We start from the raw sequence: 12,224 nt of genomic DNA on the forward strand, positions 1-12,224 counted from the left end.
AAGAGCTGCTATTTTTATCCAGACCACGACCAGGGCGTGCGTTATTTTTGGTGTTTAAACTGCAGGCTTTTTTTTGTGGGAGGGGGAGAGGGAGGGGAAAAGGCAGAAGCATGGGGGAAAAATGAGAGGAATGTTTCTCTGGGAGCAGAGTTTTCCATTGCTTACTTTAAGCCAGACTAGTGTCTGCAAATAGAAATCACCACCAGAGAGCAGAGGAAACAGCTGGGAAAGAAAGGTGTGATCATGTCTGCAGGCACTCTACCACTCCCACCATACTGAGAAAACCCCAAACAAACTGACCCTGGGTACCAGCTGGGTGTTATCAAGGAGTAAATCTCACAGCTGTGTGACTGGGCAAACTGGTAACAAAATTAGATTAATCCAATGAAATAAGGGGGAGGCAAGAGAGTGTTTCTATCTATCTTCAGTGTAAAATGAGTAGCGTTTTCAAAATCAAATAAGGGTTGAGGAGGGCCTCAGGAGGAAATTGAAGTTATCAGGGTGCTTTTTGGCATGGAAAAGGCTTTGATATCACATGGAAATAAGGGTTTTGGGAAGGATGGATGGAAAACAGGAGCTGGAGGTGGGATTTGATTTCCAGCTGGTCCGAGGCCTGGGCTCAAACTGCCATCCCATGAGGTGACAGGAGCTTGCCTGGCATGGGCTCACTCAGTTCCTGTGCTTGAAGGGCACCAGCAAGCAGGGAGACAATCTGGAGCTGCAGTGATTCATCAGCAGCTGAGTCACGGCTTCCTCTCGCCCATTAAAGTTTCTGAGAAACAAAGCACGATTCCTTGGATCCCAGATATGCTACGTGCCAAACAAAACGAGGAGGTGGCAGGTTCAAAATCCCTGCAAATGTACCCTTTTTTCCATGCCACATGGGAAGGAGCCTTGGCACACCTTGCTGCAGGAGACAGCCACAGGGTCAAGCATCACATGCTGTTGAAATTCAAAACAGCTCCTATAGACCATTATGGAATTTGAGCTGGAGTTGGAAGGGACCTTTACAGGTCAGATATGGGGAGGAAGATGCTGGCTTAGAGCAGTGGACTGATTATATTTGTATATTCTTCCATTAATTCTCAGTTTCTTAAAGTCTATCTGATGCTTCCCAGCTCAGTTTAATGGCATTAAGACTCCTTCCCAGGTAGCAGCATTCCAAGACATCAGCCCTAGCAGTGCCACATCACCACAGCACTCCTGCCTGAAGCCAAGAGGCTGCCAAGGCACTGTGTTCAGGGGGGCCCCCGAAAATCCGGGGAAGGTGCAAGGCCAGCAGCCCCTCCCTTGTCAAGGCCTCTGCCAAATTAAATCAGTGATAGGGAAGTGTGGAGCCCCAGTGAGGCTGTTTGCCCAGGGAATGGAGCAAATATCCTGGGTGCCAGGGACAGGCTGGGCTTTCACTTTCCCATGCTCAGGGACAGGCACCCTGAAGCCTAATGCTTTCAGATATGCTCACCTCAGAGAGTTCTGGTAATAAATATTTTTAATCAATCCTATTAGAAGGGGTTCAAAGGTGGCATTGTGCTGTCTGGCGCTGTAGAGTGGTCAGGTACTCCTCGGGTGACTGTCAGCAGCCAGGTGGCTTCCGTGTGCACTGGGAAGGGTGTTTTCATAGGGGGATTTGGTACCACAAAAGAGGTAATGGCTGCAGCTCAGTGAAGGGGGAGAGCTGGGATGCAGGGGGTGGGATAGAACAAGGGAGAAATACGATGGGGTGAGCTGGGACATGGAGAAAGGGGATGGAATAGGGTGAAGTGGGATACGAGAAACTGAGATACAGTAAACCACATGATGCAAAGCCCAGGAATCTTCATCCTCCAGCAAAAAAAAAAACAAGGGAAAAGTTCCTGGTACTAAACAGCAAATCTTTAGGGAAAAGTTGCTTGGTGTTTCTCACAGGACATAAACACCTTTCCTAAGGGTATGAGGAGGCACTCAGCACAAGCTGTAGCCTACAATGTGTGTTTCTGAGGATCTCTCACCTCTCCAACTCCAGCACTAGGGTGAAGGCAGCAGAGGCTGGCAGCCAGCTTACTTCCATCCCTCCACTCTCCTCTGTAGCCCTCTTCCCTCCTATTCCCAGCCCTGCATTGCTCCTGGTGCTGCCAAGTCACAGTACTGGGAACGGGAGGCTGTTTTCCAGGAGCCTTGAAGGGTCAGATAGCCCTGGCTAGCCCAGCTCCACAAGTCAGCACCAAGGCTGAAGTGGTAAAACCAAGCCACTGGCTCTGGAGCATGAAGGAGGGCAAATGTGGAGATTTTGCAATCCAAAAGGATTCAGTCCAACCAGAAAAATTCCAGCAGAACATTTTTCTAGTTGCAGCTTGCCCAGCTGTCAGAATCACAACACTTTGTGGAGGCCATAGGGCCCTGGACTGAAAAGCAGCCGGGATTCAGCAATTTCTGGGTATCACTGCCATGGTGTTAAAAAAGAAATAAGTGGGAGAGAAAGTAGCAAGTGAAGGGTGGGGGTGGCAATCCCAATGGAACTGGGATCACAGTTTGAAAATATTGAATCACAGAATCATTTAAGTCAAAAAAACCCCTCTCAGGTCATCAACCCAACCCTTAACTCAGCAATGCCAAGGCCACCACTAAACCCTTCGCAGCCAGGGATGTTTCCCAGGCTGAAACATCCATGGTTGTACAGCACCCAGGATGCTCCTGGATGCCGCATCACCTCGGGATGCTCCATCGCCTCCTGCCTGGCTGCAGTGTCCCCTCTGCAGGGACAGAGGGTGGGTGTGATGGCAGGGCAGGGGTGGCAGCACGCAGGGTGGAGGTGACAGGAGCAGCCTGGCGGTGCTCAGGGGGTCCAGGGCGGTACTCCGGGCACTGATGGAGCTCTACCCACCACAGCAGCGCCATCACCGCCCTCATGCCCTCCCTGCTGTCTCCCAAAATCGCTGCTGGGAAATCCCGGGCTGCACCAAAGGACTGGTGCAGCCCAGGCTCCCTCCCTTTCCCCGCAGCAGGCTCGGGGCTGGTTTGTGTCCCGCCGCCGCCTCTCCCCGGCCCGAATCCCTCAGCCCGGGCGGGCCCCTCAGGCGGTGCGCGCCCCGCAGTTCGGGCTCCGGCAGGGGCGGGGAGCCCCAGGTGGGGCCGGCGGGGCCGGAGGCGGCGGGGCCGGGCCGGGCCGGGCCGGGGCGGAGGCGGCGGGGCCGGGCCGGGCCGGGCCGGGGCGGAGGGAGGCGGCGGGGCCGGGCCGGGCCGGGGCGGAGGGAGGGAGGGAGGCGGCGGGGCCGGGCCCGGCCCATTGCCGGGAGCCGCCGCTCGCCGGGACAGCGCGCGGGACGGGGCTGAGGTAGGTCGGGGGCCCGGGGAGTACCCGGGGCTGGGCTTTATCCTCGGTGCTGTGTTACTCAAATCCAGGGCTTTTCTCGTCTCGGGTCACATCGTCTGCTTCGCGCAGCCCGCGGGGAGGGGGTGAGAACGGGGACTGGGACAGAGCGATGAGCAGCGAGCAGCTCTGAGGGGACGGGTGTCCGGGGCAGTCTGCCTGGCACCGGGGTTTGGGACACCAAAACCACTGTGGTTTTGAACACCACAGGATCCCGGAGCGGGTTTAGTGGAAGAGACTTTAAGGACACCTCGTTCCAACCCCTGAATGGGCAGGGACGCGGTCCCCTAGATCAGGTTGTTCCAAGCCCCGTCCAACCTGACCCTGAACGCTCCCAGGGATGGGACAGCCGCTGTTGCTCTGGCTGAGCCTTTTGTAACCAAAGCCACAGGTGATGGACCGCAGGGAGAGCCGCGGCTGGGGCTGCTGCCCGCCGGACAGGCAGCACTGCCCCGCCGCAGTTTGGAGGAGCCGGGATGGCTCTGAGGAGCTCCCAGCGCACCCAGGGGTGACAGTGGCGCTCACCTAAACTCAAAATGATCTTTTGGCCGCAGTCTCGGTGATGCGGGGCCGGCGGCAGCCGCGCGTGTGCAGACTGCGGTGACGAGTGGGCTCCGGCAGCAGCTTGCAAAATAGTTTCACTTTAACCCTCTTATCCAACATCCTTATCGGTAGTTTTCCAAATCACTCCCTTTAGGGAATGAAGGCATTTACGCGTGGCTTCTGGCAGGAAGGTTTGATGGTGGTGGGAGCGAGGTGAAGCTTCAGCTGGTCGTGTTTGCTGGGTGGTGGCTTTTGGTGTTTGTCTTTTACGTTTGAGGAAGGTCTCTGTAGCCTGCTGCGAGTTCTGGGAGATCGGCGGCAAAACCCTTCTTAGTCACCATTTCCGAAACAGCAACGTGCAATCCCTGCTAAGGAAACTGCTCACCCTCGGTGTCAGGTTTCATCCAGTTTTCCTTTAAGTCTGCAGGTGCAGGCAGGGAAAATAGGTGCCACTGTGTGTGACAGCATAGCTGTGTCCCTGCTGGGTGGATCAGGGAGCTCGCAGGCTGTAACAAAATTTAGCCTCTCCCTGCCTGAACCACAGCTGTCACTGCAATGGAAAGTTGGTATAAAGCTGACATCAAGCCAGTAACAGACGGAAATGGTTGTTTAATAATGTGATTCCTGCTTTGCACTCCTTAGCATCAACTGCACCAAGTGTGGTCTCATCTGCATGAGGGAAACGGGGGTGGCCGTAGGTCAGTTGATTTCATGTCACCTCCACAAGTCCGAGGTGCAGCTGGCCACAGAGCACGGGAGTGTTGAAATAATCCAGAAACACTTGGGGCACACCCCAGAGGTGCCCCCAGAGCTGCTGCTGCTCTCACTGTGGATGCAGGGAGCACCTTAGAGCAGCCTCACTCCTGCCTGAGTCAGGCGGCATCTCACCCGAGAGGAGCAGGTTGAGCTTTGTGAGGTTGGAGGGAACTTCATGAAGACGTAAAAGCCTGTTGAGGGTTGGGCCTAAAGAACTTAACTAGCAAAATGACCTCCACCTCTCTCCCCTCTGCCACGGTGACACAGCACAGCAGTTTCCAGTAAACTGCAGCTTCTCTGCAAATTCTACCTCCATCCCCAGTCGCTGCGGTCGCTCTGCAGCGCACAGGATGTGGACAAGCCAGCATTGCCAAGGCAACACCCTCTGTTTTGGTTTCCCCATGCCCAGGCTGGCAGCCTTTACCCCTCCAGCTCAGCCAGGCAAGCTGTGCATGCCAACAGTTTGTGGTGCCATCACAAGCTGTCCCTCAAAAGGACCTTGTTTTCCACCCACGGCCTCCCATAAGTGCAGAGGAGTGGCAGATGCTCCCCACCCTTGCAAACCAGCTCTTTCGAAGGCAGTGTGGATTAAAGAACCTCATGCTGGATGTGCAACATTGATTAAAACTTACACAAGTGGCACGAAGCCCTGTCATGCAGAGCTGCCTTCAGCTGGAGCCATCCATCCCTGGCCACAGGAGTTCCCAGGCGAGTTTCCATGTCAGCTTTCCCCTGGCTCTGCCAGCACCAAAAACAAAGAGCTCATTTAGCAGGATGCTTCACAGCCCTCTCTGAGACACAGCCCTGTCTCCCAGTACCTCCCTGGCCCTGTTTTTTGGTCCCATATCTTGACCCAAAAAAACATCTGACCTCCCAATGGCAGCTCCACATGCTTGCAGCAAGCAGTTCACACCCATCCTGGACCACAGCATGCAAAGCAGCTCTCCACGTTCATCCCCCCTCTCTAAGGGGAGATGTCACACCAAATTGAGCAGCAGCATGGATATTCCTAAATGCAGCTCCTTCTGGTGCACTCAGGTTTTCAGCTGGCAATGGGTGGCCTTGGGTAACCCCTCTGCCCTTGGAGTTGCTGCCTCCAAACACATCAGTGTTTCTACTTTCCCCTCCTCATTTTTTTTTAATATGAAACTGAAGAATCCCATTATTTAGCACACAGACACCCCTTCATCTACAAAACAAAAAAGCAATGCAGACACCAGAAAGAAAAGGCATTTGAAAACCAGCTGCATGGGCTTGCTGAAGATGGCCCTGGGATTTGGGTGCTGCTTGGTCAGGGCAGGGGCAGGTACCTCCACCTTCCCCTTCCAAGGGATGCACATTTGGCTTGCCCAAGGTGGCCACATGTCCCCAGCTGGACACTTCCCAGTGACAATCAGCCAGGGACACTGCAGTGCATTCAGCTCCAGTTTAAAGTGGAAACATATCAAAGGGCTTTGCTTTTTTTTTTTTTCTCCCTGTTCTTTTTTCCTCTGCAAACAATTAATTACAAGTTTAAAAGGAAGTTCCAGCCCTCCTTCCCTACCCAGAAGTTTAGAGGCAATAAATATAAAGCAGTTCAGTGCAGGAATAAAACTGTACATCCTGTTTTGTCTGAAATTAAGGTGGTTGTTGTTAGGGGATTGTTTGGATTTTTTACTTCTTTTTTGGAGTCCAGTGTATCATAGGCATCCTGTATTCCTGCCTGGATAATGAGCTGTCAGGATGCTTATGGATAAGTGGCAAACCTGCAGCATGTGGATAACACTGAAGAAAAGCTGCTCTGTTTATTTATGTTGCAGTGTAACCTTTGCTACAGCTGCCCCCCCAAAAAAACCTAGGTGAAGATGAAGGTCAGGACAGGGAGCAGGCTTTAAGAAGTGGCTCTCACTTATCTCCCCTGTGAGCAAAAGCAGATCTGGGATGCTCCCAGTTGGCTCCAGGCAGGGGGCAGGCAGAGGCTGTGTGAGATTTGAGTCTCTGAGTGGTAGCCTGTGATTTCTCAGGTGATATTGATGATATTTCTGTCCTCTGTTGAGTAGTGGAATGAGAGAATGTGAGGAACAGCCAGTATTGATGCAGCAGACTGGACAAAAATCCAGTAATAATAATTAGTAATAACAGTAGTAATAATAAACTTCTTCCAGACAAAGCCAAAACCACCTCCAGAGCACCGCATTTCATTTGGTAAATCTCAAATGATAATTTTTTAGAAAGGCACCCAGAGAAATTCACGTTCAAAAGAGAAACCAGCAGCTAATTGGGGCCAGCTCAGCTGTGTGCTCATGCAAATCAAAACAATAAATCCACAGTCTGTTTCTGAGGGACATGGATAACCCCCTTATTTTTAACAGAATCTGAGCACTTGTGGGATCCCAAATGAAGAGCCTGGCATCTCTGCTGAGGGATTCAGCTCCTGAGGTCCTGACAGTCAGGTCTGAAAGCCAGCAGCCAGAGGACACCAGTGATACCAGGCCCTGTACAGTTTGTAGGTCCCAGGAGAGCATTTTGGAAGGCAGGATTTCCCTTGGGAGCTGCTTTTTAGGGGGCTGCCCAGGAGCTCCTGCCCAAGCAGCATCACAAGAGCTGTGGTTAGGGCTGGGTGGGACCTGTGGCTGCCTTTTTGGGCAAGGCTGGTGCCTTGCTCTTCCTTTAGACGTGGGGTGTAATGGCACAGCGAGGCACAAGGAAGCACAGTGGTGCTAGCTGGAGAATCCTAAAACTCTCCATAGAAGAGAGCATCCCTTAGCAGGTGCCAAACAAGGAATAAATGAGATGCAAAGCAAGGAAAGGCAGTGCTGCAGATATGGAGGATTCAGCCAAAACCAGCCTGGGTGCCTTTCCTGTCCCTCCCTCAAGATCCTCGAGGTCTGTGAGAGCTGCCAGAAGAAAAGATAAGGAGTTACAGGGGACAGGTGGAGCAACCCCTCTAGGACACCTTTGGTGTTCAGGCTGTACCTCTCAAGTTTTTTGGTTTTCATTTTACTGTGCCTCAGTTTCCCCTCCTGGACATGTGGAGTTTTAAGCATTCCCTCAAGGGGCTGCAGGGCTTGAATCCCAAAGGCTGGCAAAGAGACTGCTGTAAAATGCTGAGCAAGGGTGAAATAGGGTGTTGGAGCCTGATACTGCCCCTGCCATCTGTACCACCTCTAATTTAGTGACCCCTGTGTTGAACCAGAACTGCAAACTTGCAGCACAAAGGCCCCTGCTCTACTCAGATGCTTTGCCTGGCCACAGGAGGGAAAGAAGGATGTGAGCAGAGGCAGCAGCTCCCTGCCCCTGCAGGAGGGCTTCCCTGAGAGCCCTGCCACTCAGCAGCACCTCTCCCTCCCTGACGGAAGAGGAAAACCTTACGTCAGGCCACAGAAATGCTTCTCAGCCCTGCCCAAACCCTTGGAGCAATTCCCAGGTGAGGCACAGCAGCAGTAACTCCTCCTGCCAGCCAACCCTTATCCTCCCCTGCTGCTGCCTTTGTGGCCAGCCCTGGTACATGCAGCTGTGGGTGCAGGGCTGCTCACTGGGCTCTACCAGCTGAGCATCACCTGTGAGTCCCACTGAGCACAGTCCTCATCCAAAACACAGGTGGTTCAGCCACAGCCCCCACACCAAACCTGCTGGCAGAGCCCAGGGTGCCAGGGCAGCAGGAACAGACCCTGCATCTGTGCTGCCCATCCCAGACCATGAGCCTGGCCAAAGATTCATATCCCAGGATTTGGAATAAGGGGGGACCTGTGACACATGGAGTCCTGGCTCCTGTGGCAGTACTGTGTTTCCACAATGGTCACTGACCTACATCAGGCAAGTCCCTTCCTAGGGCTTCTCCTGCAGACAATATTCCATCTGCTGTGAAAGAAGTCCTGCAAAGGGCTATTAAGAGCTCCGTGCTGTGAGTGCTCAGCCAGGGCTGATGTGTAAATCCAAAGGGGCAGCATTTGTGCTTGGCTAAATTCCTAGGCAAGTAAGGATGCCCAAAGCCCTCCCTCACCCATCCCCACAATCAAGAACAAACCCCAGGAGATAGGAGGCTGTGTTTCTCAGATGAAGACACCCAAAGGGACATAGCAGGTAGCGCAGTCCTTCCCCCACAGCTCCAGGCCCCTCCAAGGCAGGAGACCTCTTACCCTGCTGAGGCTTAGGCTGTTCTGGCAGCTCCGTGGAGAAAACTGCTGAGGGAGCAGGCACCTGATCCATGTGGTTTCTTGTCTCTGCAGGCACCATCCAAGGACTCTTGTGGAGCCCACTAGCTGCTTGCAGGAGCTGAGCATATCTCAAGGTGCCTTTCAAGCAGAGAGAGCAGCACAGGCAGCCTGCTGAGGAGCTGACATGCAGCAGAAGATCAGCTCTTTCTTCAATTCCATCTTGGAGCTCATCCGTACCAAGCATGAGGAAGGCGTCTTCAACACCGTCTGCCTGGCCGTGCTGTTGGGTCTACCCTTCGTTGTTCTCCTCGCCTTCATTTTCATCTGCTGCCACTGCTGCTTCTGCAGAAGGAGGGGAGAAAGCACAGGGAAAGGTGGCCCCAGCAGCAACGGGCAGCTGCATGCCGAGAGGAACAAGAAGAAAAAGAAGAAGAAGAAGAAGCAGGATGAAGAGGACCTGTGGATCTCAGCTCAGCCCAAGCTGCTCTTGCTGGACAAGAGACCCTCCTTGCCCATCTAGCAGACAGGAGGGTATTCAGGTCCTCTCCTCTGAGATGCCACCATTCCTTTCACCTGTGCACCAGGAGGGGCGAGGAGACACCAAAGCTGCTGCCACTTTGTGGTGACTTTTGACAGAGGCTGACCCCAGCACACTGAAGGCCAATAGGAAACAAGGCACAGGTTGTGCAAGCCTCTTCTCCCCACCATGACAGCACGCCCCGGGGCAGAGACCCCTGCAAAGGACAGGTGAGCACACAAGGGTGACTGCCACCGGGTCCTATGTCCCTGCTGCCACGAGCACAGTGCACACCCGTGGGGCTGGCACACAGCAAAGGTTGTGTGAGGCTCTCCTCTGCTGCCAGCACACAGACAGGGTGCACAGGACAGCGTTCACCCACAGACCAGCCACCTGCATGCTCCCCTTGCACAGCACAGACTGCTGTGAGTGAAGCAGGCACAGACACCTCCTTTGCTCACCTTGCCATGGAGATGGCACAGCTTCACTGTTGAGGCTCCGTCCAAACCCAGCTCGCTTTACAGACACAAAGCTGAGTTACCCCACAGCTTAGAGATGTGCCACCTATCAGGCCACCCAACCAAAGTCTCTTGTGAGCACCTGAAGCTAGATGCCCTCAGCACAACCTTAGAGACCTCAGACAGCACCCTAAGGCAGCACAGCAGAAGGATGCCTTGCCACCTAGGCTAGAGGCAGGACGGAGAGAGAAGGCTGCCACATCAGCCCTTTTGCACCAGCACTTAAGAAAACGCCTTCCTTAAAAGACTGTTTAATACAAACTTGCCATTAAAAAGCTCACCATGCTTCTGCAAGAGCAGAAACACAACCTGAGGCTGTGTAAAAGCTTTGCTATGGGCATTAGAGTTATTTATTAAATGACTACTAAAGAAGAGCAGGACCAAAGGCCCCTCTGGAGTGGGACCAGGGACATGGAAGCAGTATTGAAGCAGCAGACATGGTTTCCTGGCACACTCAGCCAATCACCTCTCCCTGCAGCCCTTGTGCCATGTGTCAGACACACACACACAGACCCACAAGCAGGTGCTGCCCCAGCTGATGCCAGCTCTGTGTGCTGCACTGAACAATTCTGTATGGCTGTCAGGCTGACCAGCTCTGGGATTTTGAATGTGCTGTAGAAGCAAAGTAAATTCCATGTGCACAGTCATCCCTTACACAGGGATACATTATACAGCCAGACTATGCACCTCTCTCCATCCTCATCGTCCTTGGAAAGATGGTTCAGCTGGGCACAGCAGCTAACAGGACCACACACAGCTCTCATCCCTGCTGTGCTTCCCACCTGCCCCACCCTGGCTTGTGTTCCCATCCTGTGTCCCTTGAGCAGGGAGTCCCTGTGCTCCCCACTCTCTGCCCCACCAGGCTCTGTCTCCCTCATCTCTTTTTCCATGTGTGTGATGAGAAGCCTCATCACATCTGGGTTTTGCCCTGTCTGTACACTGGATGTCTTCCTTCTATTTTCCTCCAGTTCTTAAGCTGCTGGAGCAGAGCAGAGCTGCCAGCCAGAGCCAGGCATCTGGGGAACAAGCAGCCAAACCCACGTGGGCAAGCCTGGACAGAGCTGCTGGGCACAGCTGCTTCCAGCCCGGGCAAGGGTGATGCCACCTTCCCCTCACTTGGAGGACAAAGCCACCAGCTGGGAGCAGCTGTTTGTGCCACCCAGTCCCAGCACAGCCTGTTTTGTCCAATGCAGGCAGGGCTGTGATGGTCACATCATGTCACAGGGTTTGGCTGCGTGTCCCAGGGTTTTGTGCTGGGAACAGCCATGAGGCTGGGCTCCTCCTCACACAGCCTTTTAAATTGACCCCATATGTGCCTTATTTTCCAGTTTGCTTTGTCACCATTGAAATTAGTGACTCTTCTGCTCCAAAACAGGAAGCAACATATAATGGTATAAAAATTAGGATTTGCCACATGTCATGCTAGGAAAGGCAGAAATAGCTCTGATCTCTGTCCCAAGCTCCCAGTCTAGCCAAGATCCTGGAGAACTAGCACTGCACTTGTATTATTCCTTCTTCCTTCCCCCATCCAAGTGCTTTTCTCAGCCCTCCTGCCTCCACACTCTCCAGGTGGCCAAAGGAGCCCATGCAGGTGCTGTGTTCCAGAGGCAGGAGCAGCCCTGAGGCAGGGTGGTGCTGCCTGGAGGAATCAAAAACAAAATCAGAGTAAAGGGAAACATGATGGGAGGCCATAGGCTCAGCCAAACAAGCAGGGGCACGGAGGCAGCAAGCACTGTCAGAGTACAGCCTACCTGGTGTGGAGGTGCCAGGCTTTGCTGGGCTTCCTGCAGGAAGGCTTTTCTCCAGAAAACATAGCAAGTAACTCTTCAGATGGGGGCAACCAATTCCTACAAGAACCAGAGAACTGCCAGGAAGATGTGAGCTTTGGATCACACACATCTCCAGATCCAGGCTTTGGGGAGTTCAGAGCTAGGTCTGAATTTCAAGCGCTCCCCAAAATCATGATTCAAACCACCCCTGGGCTGGGCAGGGAGGGACCAGGATACAACCCTGCCCTGATCCATCCAACCAGTGGATGGTCTGAGCCTCCACACTCCCTAAAGCACGGGGCTGGCTTCCTTGGTGTCTGCTGTTTGAGCTAAACCATGCACTGAATCGGCTGCTTCTGGAGGAAAAGGCAAAAGAGCAGCAAAAGCCTTCACTAGAACCTGTTATCCACCAGCTGGGCAGCTGGAACCCTGCAGCACCCACATTACCAAGGGGGCAGAGATGCACAGTACAGAAACTCCTGCTCTCCAGACACCCCAGCCCTTCCTCCCACAACTGCATTTCAGTATGAACGTTCAATTTTCCTGAAGTCCATGCAACAGGGAACAACAACAAAACAAATCTTGTGCAATTTTTTTTTAAACCAAAAATAAATGACTCTTAAACTGCAAACAAACACT

The 12,224-nt window shown here is 53.3% G+C and overlaps 1 protein-coding gene across 1 annotated transcript; it reads left to right on the plus strand.

Annotated features, from left to right (window-relative positions):
- The first annotated feature begins 3,227 nt into the window (after window positions 1-3,227).
- KIAA0040 (KIAA0040 ortholog) lies at window positions 3,228-12,216 on the plus strand. The gene is made up of 2 exons (XM_064427753.1): window positions 3,228-3,310; window positions 8,854-12,216. The coding sequence occupies exon 2, from the start codon at window positions 8,966-8,968 to the stop codon at window positions 9,299-9,301; it is 336 nt and encodes a 111-aa protein (XP_064283823.1). The 5' UTR covers window positions 3,228-3,310; window positions 8,854-8,965; the 3' UTR covers window positions 9,302-12,216.
- The last annotated feature ends 8 nt before the right edge of the window (window positions 12,217-12,224 follow it).

Source organism: Passer domesticus, chromosome 7 (genome assembly GCF_036417665.1).
Source record: "Passer domesticus isolate bPasDom1 chromosome 7, bPasDom1.hap1, whole genome shotgun sequence".
Taxonomy (NCBI): Eukaryota; Metazoa; Chordata; class Aves; order Passeriformes; family Passeridae; genus Passer; species Passer domesticus.